This window comes from Argiope bruennichi, chromosome 1, assembly GCF_947563725.1.
Source record: "Argiope bruennichi chromosome 1, qqArgBrue1.1, whole genome shotgun sequence".
NCBI classification, from domain to species: Eukaryota; Metazoa; Arthropoda; class Arachnida; order Araneae; family Araneidae; genus Argiope; species Argiope bruennichi.
In genome coordinates, this window is record NC_079151.1 from 48,177,799 (window position 1) to 48,194,462 (window position 16,664).

The window sequence follows — 16,664 nt, forward strand, 5'->3', positions numbered from 1 at the left end:
TATAAAGATAATCAAAGTATCAAAACCAGTGCACAAGTTACAGAGCACATTTTTTTAGTAAAATTATTTATCAATGTTAGCTAATATCGGAATATATGCAAGATATATGTATTACTTCAACCTCATGGTTCTGGGAACCACAGACGAGTCAGAAATTTTTCTATTAATGTCAAATAATATTGTCTGTAATTAATTATAAGACAAAAGAATTACAATATTTTGGAGAGAAATCTTTAGTGGCTGACATTCACATTACATGTAAATAATGAAATTCTAAATCAAATTCTATATAAACATGAATGAATGAATAAAAAATAGTGGAAATACAAACAAAGTTTTCACAATATGAAGTTTATTTGAAATCAATCGCTTATAGCAACAACTGATTTACCAGGATTAATAACAGTTGAACTTTCAATTAAATATTCTATGCAGCTTATTCTTAATGACTTTCCCAGCAAAATATTTTTAAGTTACAAATTTTAATAAGCATGAAATAGGCAGCATTTTAGAAACCTTATATGGTTATGTTCATTGTACTGAGAATCTCTCTCATTTCACTTAAAATTTGAATTTTAATTTGAAATGGAAGTGATTAAACTACAACTAATACACAAAATTTTCTTCCCAAAACTAATATTTTTATTTAAAATATGACAGAAGGTAGAATTGTTCAGTATTAGACGTTTATGAGAATTACAGAATCTTAGTTTTAAATTTGTATAGTATCTCAGAGGATTGTTCAATAAAAAATTATATATATATATATATATATGATATAATAAGAATATAATGTATATAATAAAAAAGCAATTTTTGAAGCGACAGAAACGATAACATAATTTTAAACATTCAATTATATTTCATAAAAGAGCAGCAATATTTAAAAATGGATGCATTTTAATCATTGCTTACTTGTGAAGTTAAATTGTAAGTGCAAAATTCCAAAAAGTACAGAAAGAAAAGAACAGAAATACTTAACGTTCAGTCCCTTAGAAAGATATTGTAATATTTTATTTTTATGTAATTTTTAAAAGTCTATAAAAATCATTAATTCTAAACTGGTCCAGCTTAAATAAAATATTCTTATTAAGGAGAAAACAGTATTTATTCTGTCTTACAACTTGTGTTTTATTATCATGTTTAGAAACTATTATTTGTATTATTTAGATTCCAAATATATTTTGCCAACAAAATTATAAAACTGTATATAAAAAGCAATTTATTGATTTTTCACTCACAAATACAGAAACTAAGATAATGAAAATATATGTGGTTTAAATAAAATGATATAAAATAAATACATCTATTATAACTGTTCATAATTATTCAAATAAATAATAACTTTTGTTCTTTTAAACAAAGAAAACATTGAATACAAATCTTCAGCACCCTGGATATTATCCAATAAAGATTTATTCTGGCAATAAATAACAAAGATTTTACAAAAATTACAGAATCAATTTATTGCCTTCCTTTGAAATGGTATTTAACATTATAGTTTACATCACAATTTGATTAAAGTTCAAATTAACAATTCATTTAAAGTTTTAAAAAACTACCATTTCAAATTTAGGTTACTTTCTATTAAAATTACCTATTAAAAAAACATTTATTTAATGTTTATAAGAGCATATAAGCGAAAAACAAAAATTTCTCACAGTAATATAAAATTAATATTTGGTCATGGTTGTTTCTCATAAATAAAAACACATTTAAAAATAAGATGCACAATTAATTTTTTTAAACTAGAATAATTTTTGAGGGGGTTTATAAATTTATTCCAAATATCAAAAAAAAAATCAATCCCTATTTAAAATTAATATTTGAATTTAAAAAAACTGATTTTCAAGAAATTTCAATAATTAAATTGAAATTTAAAGCCAAATATGTAATCAGACGATTACATAAAGATTAAAGCATTTCATATTCTTCAATTCAAAGAATTAAAAATATATTAGAAATTAAAATTTGATTGGTAATCAGCATACAAATGATTGGAACAAAAAGTGAAAATTGAACATCAGAACTACAAGTAAATTAAATATTTTATAAAAGTAACTAATATTGCTTTTCATGATGTTCTTAAGCTCTGTAATTGCACAAGTCGATGAAAATGTCCTCCTTTTGCAAGCAGATCATCATATTTTCCTTTCTCAACAACTTTTCCATTTTCTAACACAATTATGACATCAGCATTTTTCACTGTTGATAATCTGTGTGCTATAGTAATGACTGTTCGACCAGTCATCAATTTCTCAAGTGCTTGGTGTACTAAATTTTCACTTTCAGCATCCAGTGCACTATAAGAAATTTCAAAATCAATAAAATATATAAGATATTGCAAGAAAATGCATAAATAAAATGATCAAAATTTATAAATGAGCAAAGTAATAAATTACTTATTTTCCCCCTTTTTGGTTAGTTCCATTATCTTATTTTACAATTGTTTGCTTTGTTTCTTGCAGTCTTATTATGTCTAAGTAAACAATTATTTGAAACTGGATAAGCTGGATGATTTCCTTTTTTTAAATCTATATTTAGCTCACTAAAATGAAAATCTATTACTAGTGAATTCAAATATTTATTACAGCAAAATATGCCTATATGTCTGGTAAAATATAGTAATATAAGCAATGGGGAAATGATAAAAGTTTTAATTATCTATATTTAATTACTTCTCAAAAACTCAACTGTTTATGTAATCATCAATTGCCCATAAGCGATCATTGCCCTTAAGTAATGATTGGTAGCTGAAATCTCAAAATTCCAATTTCATCATCCAAAATGTTTTCAGAGAACTGAAGAATTTAAATATGCATATGCTGAAAGCAACCCTCTCCTAACTATTATTTGCATAAAAAAATTAGTTTATCAATACTGAACTATGTTATTCCAGCTTTATGTTATTCCTATGTTATTCCATATTATTAATTAACAACAGCAATGTCAGTGGCTCATTACTCTCACTATGCCATCATAATTCAATACCATCCCAGATGTGCAATATAAAGTTTATTCTAAATTCCAAGCAAAAAAAAAAATTGTGTGATAACTTTTTTCCCAGTAGTTCTTTTCTTGGAAAACTATTTAGAAATTCTATAACTCAGCTTAAATTTCATTCAAAAGATTTAAAACTTTTCATTTCATTAAGATAATGGCATTTTCTTAACACAAGCTCTTATCATTTGAATATGAGCAGTATAGTATTTTTCAAAAATAATTCTTAAAGTCCTAGAGTAAGTTCCTAGAGTTTCCAGTTTGTTTCATCCAGAAAAAAAATGCACTCATAACTTTTGCCACATACAGTAATTCATAATTAAATTGTAAATACAGTAATATAATTTAAATTGTAAAATATAATACAAGATAAAGCACATTTCAATTTTAAATAGGAAGAAAATACACAAAGTATATGAAATTCTGTATTTTAGGAAATTAGTGTCCCATTCCTTCTTGTTCCCCATTCCTCCCTAATGATCTTCATTCAGATCAAGTTCATAAACAAATCCTAAGAGTTTTAACAAACATTTATTAATGTGATGTTTTTTCTATATCTATTTCTTCTTTTCTATTTCTTTTGATGAAAATATACCAAATGTACGATTTATCAAACATACAAAAAGTATTAATATACAATTTATTTGCAGGGAACATTATTTGTGCATTGTACTTAATTTTTACTTTTAAATCGAATTTCATTCACTCATTGATTCTTTCTTACTGCTTATATACAAAATTACTTTTTAGAAGGGAGTGGAGTTTCCATGTTTGTTTAATTTTTTTTGTTGTTGTTGTTTTTTAAGAAACTGCATTATTCTTTTTTAATTTTGTGGATTTACTACAGTATAGAGGCATAGTTTTTCGACAAACAATTATTATATAAAATTTCAAATCGATAAAGGTGAAAAAAAAACTGCACTGGATTAAATATAAAAAATAAAGATTAAATTTATGAGCAAATAAATTCAGAATTAGCACTCTTTACATCAGAGGAATAATGTAATTAAATGCATATCTCGAGAGTTTCATGCAAAATGATAATACAAGTAAAAGCCTTTTATTTTAAATATAGTTGCAGAAAAAAATTTATATTAAAAAGCAGAACACTTTAAGTTTTGTTTGTTCATAAATGAGAAATGTGTACTTACCTTGTTGCTTCATCTAAGATAAGGATTTTTGGATTCTAAAATAAAATAATTTTTTTAAAAAATTACTTTTTGCAGCTTCAACTTAAAATGGATGAATAATATTCTAATTCATAGTTTTTATTATTACTTTTTATTTAAAAACATATACTTTCATGCAACATATATTATTAAAAATCTTACAAGCAAATACAATAACTTCTAAATTTGCATATGTTGATGATTATTAATAATAATACAAAAATAAAATCAGAAAATGAAATTTTCTTCATAATTTTCTTTTTTAAAACTATATGACTGACTAAAATAATTCCATACTAAAAACTTATGTGACAGAATCATTACAAAGATCATATGACAAAAATTTAAGAAAATATACAGTAAGGTATTAAAAATTCAATTGTAATACTTTTTAAAGGAAATATCATATACTAAACAATATGTGTCTCATAAAATCAACTTTGAAGTCTAAATAAATAGAAACTTTTAGTATCTTATTACAAGTAGGAGATAAAAATGATTTCCTTCCTAGAAATCAAATTTTCAAATGATACTAATGATTTAGAATTTCATTTAAAAATGGACTTTTAAGCTTTTGAAATTGTTATTTCTTAACTTTCATTTAATAGCATTACATTCTTTGATATACAATAAAAAAAAATATAAGCATCCAATAATCATTTGTTTTTATTCTATGAAATTGAGTATTATTCAAAATTATGAATCATGTAAAAAAATACTAACTTTTAGAAGAGCTCTAGCGATTGCTATTCTTTGTCTTTGCCCACCTATAAAAAGAATTCATTTTTTTTTTAAATTTAGAAATATAAGTTCTAATAATGCAATTTCTAATATTCAATGTATTTAATTGACACAAAAATAAAAATAATTTTTTCATTATAAGTAACTAAAATGAGAAAAGAGCAAAGTCAATATTATTATATGCATGCTTTTATTTTTATAAAAATAACTAAATAGAAAATGTATGTCAGTGCTTTTTACCTGAAAGCATGATTCCTCTTTCACCAACTAATGTATCTAAGCCCTTAGGAAACTTTTTCACAAATTCCAGAGCATTAGCTTTCAGTAGAGCATCTTCTAAGATTTTGTCAGGTACTTTGTCTTGTGCTTCAGTTCCATACAATAAATTTTCTCGGACCGAAAAAGAGAATAAAACAGGGTCCTGACTAACAACTCCGATATTCTTTCGAAGCCACTTCAAATTCAATAATTTAATATGGTGTCCATCTATACTTATTACACCTAAATTAATGATAGAAATCAGATCAGTTAAAAAGAAATTTAAGAAAATATCTAAAATTAACTACTATAAAATACCTTCTTTTAAAATACAAAAAAATGGAACATCTGATGGAGTTTTATGAAAAATGAAATACAATTCATTAGAAAATAACACTTCCATATTATCTTGCTTTGAAAAATGAATGCATAAAATGTTCCAAAATACATGGCACATAAAAAACAAACATCATGACAAACTGTAACACAAATCTCTGTTTTCATCAATACTCAATAGACAAAACTCAAATTCTGATACAATGTCAAGCATCTACAAATCGCAATTCAAAACTGTGAGAAAATAATTTTGATGGTTCTTTTAAATTTCACAGGCATTTAAATAATGATTTGCATGAAACAAAACATGCATTTACTTAATATAAAGATAGCTTATTGATATAGAAGGACAGTTTTCGGATCCTCTTTGGATCATCCATCTAGATGTCAGTATCATTCACAGAATTGGAAATGACTAAAATAATCATTTATATACATTTGTTGCAACATTTAAAATATTTCAGTAAAAATATTTGCTAATTTTCATGCCATTTCATACAAATTTGTAGCTTCTTCCTTTTTAAAATGAGAAAAAAAGCCATCACACAAACAATACATTGGTAAAATAAAGCTTTTAAAAGAAGTAAATGGGTATATAGTTACCTTTCTGACAATCGTACAGCCTAAGAACTAAAGAGCCTACAGTAGACTTTCCACAGCCACTAGCACCGACTAAAGCATAAACAGACCCAGCAGGTATTGAGAGATTGAAATCTGATAGCACCATGCTCTCAGGACGACTCGGATATGCAAAACAAACATTCTCAAAATTCACACTTCCACTAAATTGGGGTAATGTAATACCACCTAAGGAAATAAAGAATTTTACAAATATTTTTGTAACTAATTCATGTTAAGGATATGTACAATTCATGATATAGACATTACTTAAACGTCAATTATAAATCTTAGAATAGTTCTAAAAATTACAATAGTAAGAAAAATAAAATAATATTCACTTGTTTAATACATATTTTATGGCAATATGTTATCTTTCAGAAAAATCCCATGAGTGTTTAAGAATGAAATGATAAACAAAAAAATAATCGAGAACCAAGCAATGTGTAAGGTGCAAAGTTAAAACAAATTAAAGAAATCAGAACTTATTAATTACATTTCTTCTCAAGAGGGATCCCTATTAATGATGTTACCTTTACAGTTTCATTTTTTTTTAACTAAAAGATAAAAAATTGCATGTGGCAAATTAAAATTCTGACAATGGTTTTTAATTTAAAGAGTTGGTTGAGAGAATGAAATAAATCCAGTTTTCAAGTTTTTGGAAGATTACAGAAGGCATTTGAAAATTCTAAGTTCTGTGAAAAATATTCTTTTTGAAAATTTTCCTTTTCTTACAAATTAAGTCAGTATCTTTATTCAAAAATATATCTATTACTACAAGATAGTACAAAAAACTCCAAACTCTTCCAATCTGGAGCTACCACCTTTTTTTTTTAGCAAACTTTCATCTTTTAAAAAATATATAATATGTTCAATCTATGCAAAAATTAATTAATTGTATTCCCATAGTTTGTATGAACATGACAAATTAATTATAATTCATTTCAAGCATGGAATATTTCTTCTCAGTAAAGATTTCAAGCCATAGAAAGAAAAAATAAATCCATAAAAACAATTTAATTTGTCCGTTAATTGCACTAATAATATCACTTAAAAAAACACAATTCACTTGAAATTGAATGAAATAAAAGTGGAACCTTTCTTTAATTTGGTTGATAAAGCCAACAATCGATATTTTTTCTTCAGTTAATAGATTTTTAATGATGGAATCAAATTCAAGTTAATGAATAAATTCATGGAGAAATGCAAGGTTGTATCTCATTTCAATATGATGAATTTATTTATCTATAAATCAAGTAAAAAGAAATTTCATTACATTCAAATTAAAACTTAATATTAAAAAAAAATTTAAACAATTTTTTACAAAATGATATCATTCTAAAAGATCATAACAGCTATTTTTCAAATTAGAATCTAATATAAATAATAAAACAATTAAAAAGGGCAATACTCTATGTGTTGTGATACTGTGTTCTAAAAATACAAAAAAATAAAAATGACTTTAAAAAAATGAATTTGAATATAAGACATTTTCTGAGTGCACAAAACAAATAAAAAAAATGGCATTTATTAAAAAAATGATGACATTAACAAAAATGAGAAAAACAACTAATAAACTATTAATTCAATAAAATTTTAGCATGCCTAAAATAAATATTTGCTATAGTCAATAAAAACCTATCGATTTTTTTTTTTTAAATATTAATAAACACTAATGCAATTTTGAAAATTTTTTTACAATGACACAGTCTAGATGCTTGAAAAAATATAAAAGTTTAAAAAAGACAAAATATAATATTTACATAACAATGTTTATATATGAGATTTTAATAACAACAGACATTTATGTGAGTACCTTCAAAGGAAATCAAAGGTTTTCTATCAATCAGTTCCCACAATCTGGTAGAAGCTCCTAAACCACGCATTAATTCAGAGTAAAATGTACTCATTCCTATTCAAATAAAATATGCAAATCATCTATAGGATTATTTTATGCAAAACTTAATAATTTTAATTGAAGTATTTGCTAAAATATAAAACTGATCTGTGCACACAAAAACATAACAATAATGATTGATGAAAACAATTTTTATTATTAACATTATTATTTCATTATTAACATTAGTAACATTATTTATGGTTGAGAAAAACTTATTAAGGCAAAATAGAAAGTGCTGATAGAATGATATAAAATTAAAATAAATACGATCAAACGTTCACTTTTCTACTAGAAATTTTCCATCACAGTATATCTACCTTAGATATAATTTTCATAAATAAAAAGCATTTTCATCTTGAAATACTATATTTTTTTTGTTCACATAATTTGATCAAAGATATATTTAAACTGCATTCTTCTTATCTTCATTACTTGATAATTTGTCAAATTTGTAGGTAATAGCTTCCAAAACATGAAAATAATTATAAAAATAAATAAAAAAAATTTTAAAAAAACTTAGAAAATATTACATTAAACTATCACTTACAATAATTTTCATAAGCTTGAATATACAGGAACCAGTTATAACAACTCTTTGCTATTTATTTTGATAATTACTAAAAAGTATAAGAGGGGGGGGGGGGGGAGATGCTTTGAATTCCACTGAATAGAAAATAAAAATACTAAATCTGAGTTCATTTACCTCCAATGGAAATGCCAACATATGCAGCATATAAAAGAAAAGATGATAAACCTCCAATTGTAATTTGATTTGTACTCATCATGGAACCACCATAATATAAAACAGACAGAATAATCAAGTTTCCACTGAAACCAGTCTAGGGAGACAAATGAGTTATAATATAAGTGAAATTAAAGCAATAATAACAAATAATGTAAATAATTAATATTATTTTAATGGAAATAATTAATATTAAATATAATGTATTGGAAACAGAAAATTAAAAAAAAACTCTTTAATAAAAAAAAGAATATGTTACAATCAAGAGAATTATAAATATGAATTCCTATTACATGTTAACAAAATTATTTAATTCCATCATTCAAGGTTATTTTATTAGCATTCAAATGGATGCATTGATTATAGTAATTAGAAATCAAAATGCAAATATCTTTAAAAATTTATTTAATTTATGACTTATTAACTAGGACAATGCTGATTGATAATTTATAATTTTTTAAACCAACAAAAAGCAATGCATATTGTATACTGTTCTTTCTATTTAACACTAGGTTTACCATGAGCTGGCATATACCTGCTTCTATGAAAGGAGTAAAAATGACCCCTTTTGGTATTTAAAAAATATATAAATTGACCTATCTGTTATGAAATTAAAGTAGAAAAAAACATATATTTTCAATATATTTGTTGAGGTGTGGTGAGATGAAAAGGCAGTTCCTCTGAGTTTATTTTCTAATCTAGGTCTTCAAGACCATCTATTCTTCTACCAAAACATTAACTTGCATGTCTTCTTATTAATAACCTATAATAGCTTCTATCTGACTGACTTTTGGCTTCAGCTTCTTATATATACACATTTTACACATATACTTATTTCTATATTAATACCTATATCTATGTGCAGCCCAATCAAGTCATTACTAATTTAAATATAAATGTATGTATTCTCAAAAATATTTATTTGAAAGGTCAAAACAACCCTTTTGGTAAAAATAGGTATACAATTTATATTCCTCTAAAACAAAACAAAACAAAAAAAAAAGATGATATTTGCGATTATATGTCTTGTAAATAAATATAAGTAAAAACTAATAAATATATTCTCATAAAATATGGCAATAATTTTCTTGAAGAAAATTAATGAAAAGTTTTCTCAAAGGGATTAAAATGACCCCTGGTAAACCTATTGTGAAATATTAGACTAATAATCACTTGCAAGTATAAAATATTTTCAGATTTATGATTTTCAGAAACAGACCTTTACATTTTATAAATATCAACCACACAATTATTTTCAAAAATCTGCTCTTCATAACCTAGAAGTGTACACATAATATTCTGCATTTTCTTAAAAATATAAAATAAAATTTTAATTTTTAAACATGAAAGAAAAATGTTCTATTCCTCAACTTCCCAATCTCATTTTTGAGCAAAAAGAATAAATTAAGAAAATATCACAAACACGTGGTAGAAACTAACTTATATACTTGTATAATGTTTTTAAAATGAAAATGGAAGATTATAAATTTTTGTATAAACATAAGTTAGAAATAAAAAATTTTCTTTTAAATACAGGTTCTGGTTCATTTGTACCTAAGAACAAGCCTTGAAGAGTATGAAGGCTTGGTACAAAGCATATGTTTGCATAGTCAGAGAATACCTAATAATCCATAAACCTTTCATAATGTATAGAACACATAAATATCGGAAAAAAAATCAATAAATTCTTACCATTCCAAAAAATATAGCTCTTCCTAAAGACTCTTTATATGCAAAATGTAAAACATTATTAATTTTATGACTATAAATTTCATTTTCTTCATGTAGTTTTGCAAATGCTTGAACAGTTCTAATGTTTGAAATCCTCTCTTCACACACCTATAGATAAGAAAAATACTTCTGTAGTTTTACAATTTCACATCAAATATTTTATTCAAAAAATAAATTCTTAAGAACAAGTGACACTTCCTTAAATAATATTTTTGAGGTTTCATTTTTTTTTTTTTTCAATACAAATATTAGCACATTTAAGTGAAATTCTTGATTATTGAAGCAGTCTAGAATATTTTTATATGTGCTTCACAGCAAAAAAATTTGAGGAAAAATAAACACTTAATGTAAATTTTTTCGAAAAATAGTGTAACTAAAGTAAAAAGTTTCTAACAACTCTAATTTAACTGAAAGATAAATTCTGAACATTCTTTTTAATCTGATTGCACCATAGCACTAAAATGTAATCAGGCATCATTACATTTTAAGCTAAATTTCAAAAATGTAATTTAATATTGCATTTGACCTCATAAACTAGTGATTATAATATTCTTTTAAATCAAGAACAGTTGAACTGAATATTAGAGTTATTAATGAAATTTATATGTACAGGATATTTTTCAAATATCTGCCAATAAAATATAAAAGTAAACTGTAACTGTATCAAAATTAAACATTTCGAAATGATAAAATTAACTAGCTAAAATAAGAAAATTCTTATTTCTCAATTAATTATTTTTTTTAAATTGCTTCCTACTATTAACAGATTAGTAAGTCTTCAGTAACTAATCAGAAAAAAACATAGAAATATAGCACAATTCTTCCTGCAATCATTAATGGATATGAAGGTACATTTTTTAAAAAAAGGTTTTCAAAGCAAAGCTGATTGATAATTTTTTATTTAAGATTCTAAGGAATAAAATTAAGCAATCAATGCCACTTATGATGTATATTGCCCCTTCTACTTATTTTTTTAGTTATCATTAATTAATGCTTCAATTCTTATTAAATTTCTATCTTTGTGATAGGAGTAAAATTATTCGATCAAAAATGAAATGGTAAAAATTTTTTCACTCAAAATGCCAGTTAATGCAGCTTAATATTATACTTCGATTTTCAAATCAGCCCAAATAGTGAACTACAATCAATTTAAACGCAATAAGTGCTTCCAAATAATTCAATTTTATTAAAACTTCTGTTGGTAAAATAAGATTTAGATTCATTAGATTCTTCAGAAATAAATTATAAGATACAAAATCCATTCTATTTCCATTTGTTGTGAATCATACAAAGTCTGATATGGCATTTACTAGCCAAATCACCATTCCAATTGCCAAATAAAACAAACTTAGCACATGATTCACAGAGTCACAGGCTTCATTTCATATAAATAAAATCTTTAATAATCTTTCAAATAACTGTTTTTCCAAGCATGTATTTCAAGAACAGGTTTAAAGTATTAAAAAATATTAAATTTCCTTTCTTTAAATTAACTTAACAAAAAAAATTATAAAAACAAAAAATCAGATAATAAATTATTATATTTATCTTGATTTCAATATACATGATTACATTTCATATTAAAATTGCTAACAACATTTAAAAACAATGTTTAACATAAAAAGGGAAAAAAGGTCTAATTTAAATATTGACAAAAGTGCTCCAAATAAAAATTTAAAAAAAACATCCTTTTTTTTATTTTTATCCACAAACAAAAAAAAATTATATTATTTACAAAGAGATACAAAAGTAAAATGTAAGATAAACCAAGGATAGCCATCAATTGTATATAGGAATATACTGGTAGAACAAATGCACACAACTTGTTCAAGTTTTCTTGTCATACAACAAGAAAAATAAATATATAAATATAGATAAGATTCACAAAGCAGCTTATCAGCAAATGTCTAATGATATGCAAGGTGCTCAGAACTATTGATACTTGCAACAATACAAACCTTGAAATGGTGAATCACAGATTAGACTCTACACCATTTCACAGATGTTTGCGGCTTCGGCAATTTTTGTTAAAAGATACTCATTAAGGATTATGATAATCTCGTGCACAAGAACTTTTGAGAAAACTTAAAGGAAAGAAATTATTAAAGGCTAAGCAGACAAGATTATATGTCTAATCTTACCTTACATGTTACGTTTTGCAATGGCTACAAAATTTGTATATGGATACACAGCTGCCTTCCATACCCTTTGTCTACCAACTTCATTTAATACCTATGTGCCATCTCAGCGTTACAGTATAACTATATCCCACTTTTACTATTATTGCATTCTGGCTACTTTTGTCCCATTCAAAGAATGGAATAGTGTTGCCCAATCCATTTATTGCCAAAATAAATATGCTCTAGATGTACACAAATTCTTGTTCATTCTATAAAATTTATTTGACATAATATATCTGATCAAATCTTTAAGTTTATATGAATTATTTGTAATCACTCTGTATAAAAGAAAAATGAATAGACTTCCATATAAACTGTATTTTTACAACTTCAATAAACAAAGCTATTATAAATAAAAGAATTCATACTTAAAATGAAAAATTTGATTACTAAAAAACATTTACCTCAGTAGCATCAGCAAGAGCATCTTGAACAGATTTTGAGTTACGTTTTAAAATTTTACCAGCAATAGCAGCTGCTATCGCTACAGGAGCTACTGTTATTAAACCTACAGATGCTAATAATGGTGAAGTATAAACCTGAAGAAGTAAAAAAATTATAAATATATTTGACTTTTGACTAAGAATAACTTTTTGACTAAGAATGATTTGAATACATAGAAATTATCAACCAAAATTTAAAATATACAATATGAAAATAAATAGACAATTAAAAATTTTTATAAGAAAAATATTAAAATTTATCAAAACAATAATTTAGTATCTCACTCTCTTAAAAGCATTGAAAGCTTTCTTTAAAAATGTTTTTTAAAAGATATTTTTTTACATAAAAGATGCATACTGTCAATTCAAACTTAATTTACTGTTTAAGTAGTTTGCATGTAATTAATATTCTGATAAATTAATGAGAAATTGGAATTTGTTTTTATTTATTTATAATCAGTTTATCTTAAAATACATAAAATTATCGATTTAAACTAAAATATTACTCAGACTAAAAATCCTTGCAAATATTATTAAGTCATATTAATCAATAATCTAGAAAACTGAATGCAGAAAAATGGATAAGAGTGGAATTCTTAGAGGTTTTATAAAAGAACCGAGTAGGAAAACAGAAAAATTAGCATGTTCATCAGTTATTGAAACTAATGGGAATAAAATATTATGTTTTTAACTTACAAGTAACATAAAAATTAAATTTTATTTTTTATAAAATAATAAAAAAAAATTATAAAATAATAAAAAAAATCTTGCAGCCTTACAGCAAAAACCTCCATTAAAATATTTGACATTATTAAAATGTATTGTCAGAAAATTGTATTAAAATGGTATCCCAAAAAAAAAATAGTTTATTTACCATTAAACATGATGCAGCAGTAAAAATAAATGAATATCTCAATCCATCAGAAATATTGTTTGTTATTGACATTCCGACTGTAGTGGTATCAGCAGAAATTCTATTAATAAGTTCACCCGTTTTTGTTTGATCAAAGAAAGCCGCTTCTTGACACAAAATGGATCCGTATACTTTTCTCCTTAATGTATTTGTCACTTGATGAGCTAAAAAGAATATAAAAAAGTCTGTATAATTTGAATGCTTTTAAAAAATTGGAAAAAGGATAAATAATCATGGTGTTTTAAATAATTTCAATAAATAAATCTTACATGAAATATTTATCAAATAGACTCGTCCAAAATTTGCAATTGCACCAATAATAAAAATTGCCACTAAAATTTTACAAAAAAATAATAGATTTATTTTTAAATCATCCCCAGATGATGTCATCATGTCAATCAATTTTCCAACACAAAATGGTACAGCCATTGTTACAGTACTTGAAATAAACAAGAGTATAACTGCACCTATAAAGAAAAAAGATGAAAAAATTGTATCTTTTTTAAGAATGCACAATAAATGAAATTTTAAAAATAACAAATTAAAGCTATTTTTGTAACAAGATAATAACAGTTATTAAATTAACATTATCCTTTATTAGGTTTGTTTCCCACAAATTCACATTAAATGCATTGAAAAGGAATCTGAAATTATTTTTTTGACATATTTACTCTACAATCACTACTACCTTGCTGCCTTAAAAAGTAAATATACATATAGATAGATAGATAAGAAAACGGAAAAAATCATTGATTCACAGAAAATTTATTTTGCATAAAAAAGCATGTATATTAAAATATTCCTACAAATGTCTATTACAACAAATAACACACAGAAAAAAAATCCGTCTAAGTTATAAGATGCAAATTTGCATTTTAATGAATGAGTTCTGCAGTGTATGCATTGTGCACAATTTATTCTAAAAATTTGTTATGAGAAAGGTTATATTTTAAATAAACTTTGCTTTACAGGCATTTTTATAAAAGGGATAGATTGAGCAGTAAAAAAGTATCCTACAAATTAGAAAAATCTGATAAAAATTTCCTTGTGTCAATGAGAAATTCACCCTTGTAAATTAAGAGAATTATCTAAATGGATATAATACTGTGATATCATTTATTTTTTAAAAAAAAGGCAAAATTTAAAAGTCGCCTGACAAAAGTATGTAATCTTTTATTGACTTTTGTTGAATCTATACATTAGTGCAGCATAAATTTATTAATTTATATAAATTATTTATTTTACAGTTAGATCATTCAAATCCATTTTTTTATTTTCTTATATATAAACCAGAATATACAAATAATATTTTAAAGTGCATCCAAACAATTCATGTAAATCACAATACCAGTTAATTTCCATTTTTGACTCTCGGCAATTTTCAGAATTCTTCTTAATTCTTTTCGAACAGGTTTTTTCGCCACATTAGATACTAATCGAGGAAAACACCGTTTAGTATTTGCATTCAGGAAGATGGGAAAATATGTATTTCGACCGATATTATGCTTCTTCGAAAAGTTCTGTAATAGTAAACTGTAATTGGAAGAAATGTTTTTTCTGTAGACAGTTAACAGTGTATTTTTAAAAAGATTTGAATGCAGTATTTGAAACCACATCCTTTAATTTTCTTTATATAGATTTTTATAGTTTTATTATGGCATTGGTTATTTCATTTTATACTATTTAAAGAGTAACACTTCCTTCCTTGACATTACCGAACATTCGTGTCAACTATACATATCTATCCGAAGTACATCCTCAACCTTTAACCTACATCCACGTTCGGATTGTTTTGACAACATAAGATAAAGTTGTTTTGATGCTGCTTCTGGACATCTGCTTCTTACAAGAAGCTATATCAGATTCAGAAATGATATTGAAATAATGAGTCAATGGGAGGGTTCAACAAAGAGTTCCGATCAATGTAAAGTAAGTAGATTTCGACCAAATCTTGGTAGCCTTAAGGTTTAAGTAAAAGGGTTCTTGATTAGCTAATATTATTTGTGCAAATGAATCAGATGCAAATTAGCATGAGGACTTACATGTCCTTAAAAGAGTGTTGGGAGAAAGAAAGAATTCGAAGAAAAAATTTAACAATGCTTTAACTTACTATACTGTATTTAATATATATATAAAAAAAGAATTTAAAATAAATATAGCATTTTCAAATCATGATTCATACCTCTCATTAAATAAAGATTATTCAAATTATATCTTTACGTGTCGATATGAACAATTAAAGTTCAATCTGCTTATTATTGTAGCGGATTGTTATGAGCGAGGATAGAACCTGGGACCTTGTGGTTCGCAGCCAAGTAACAAGACCACAAGACAGAAGTAATTCCTCGTGTCTCGTAGCTGTTATCTGACTTATAAGCTTTCACTACATTATCCTGTTGGACTGTAGTGTTTTCTACCTATTTCCAAAAAGGTTCGTTGAATATGCACATTACCACACCTGATTTTATTACTTAATTAGATGTTTATAACGTTTGTTTTTCCTCTAAAAATAATATAAAGTTCAAGTTTGGCTTTGCATATTGGTTTGAAAACATATGGTGAATAGCATATAAGCCAGTTAACAATGACGCTGCACGAGTAATTGCTTTTGCATAAGGGTTTAGTTACTGGAC

The 16,664-nt window shown here is 25.0% G+C and overlaps 1 protein-coding gene across 1 annotated transcript; it reads right to left on the minus strand.

Annotated features, from left to right (window-relative positions):
* Positions 1-1,638: 1,638 nt before the first annotated feature.
* Positions 1,639-15,806, minus strand: LOC129980949 (ATP-binding cassette sub-family B member 10, mitochondrial-like). Its single transcript, XM_056091462.1, has 12 exons — positions 15,380-15,806; positions 14,301-14,498; positions 13,993-14,195; positions 13,080-13,214; positions 10,457-10,603; positions 8,726-8,861; positions 7,939-8,034; positions 6,108-6,311; positions 5,151-5,411; positions 4,893-4,936; positions 4,152-4,186; positions 1,639-2,303 (listed from the first exon to the last, which is right to left on the minus strand). The coding sequence occupies exons 1-12, from the start codon at positions 15,645-15,647 to the stop codon at positions 2,075-2,077; spliced, it is 1,956 nt and encodes a 651-aa protein (XP_055947437.1). The 5' UTR covers positions 15,648-15,806; the 3' UTR covers positions 1,639-2,074.
* Between the last annotated feature and the right edge of the window lie 858 nt (positions 15,807-16,664).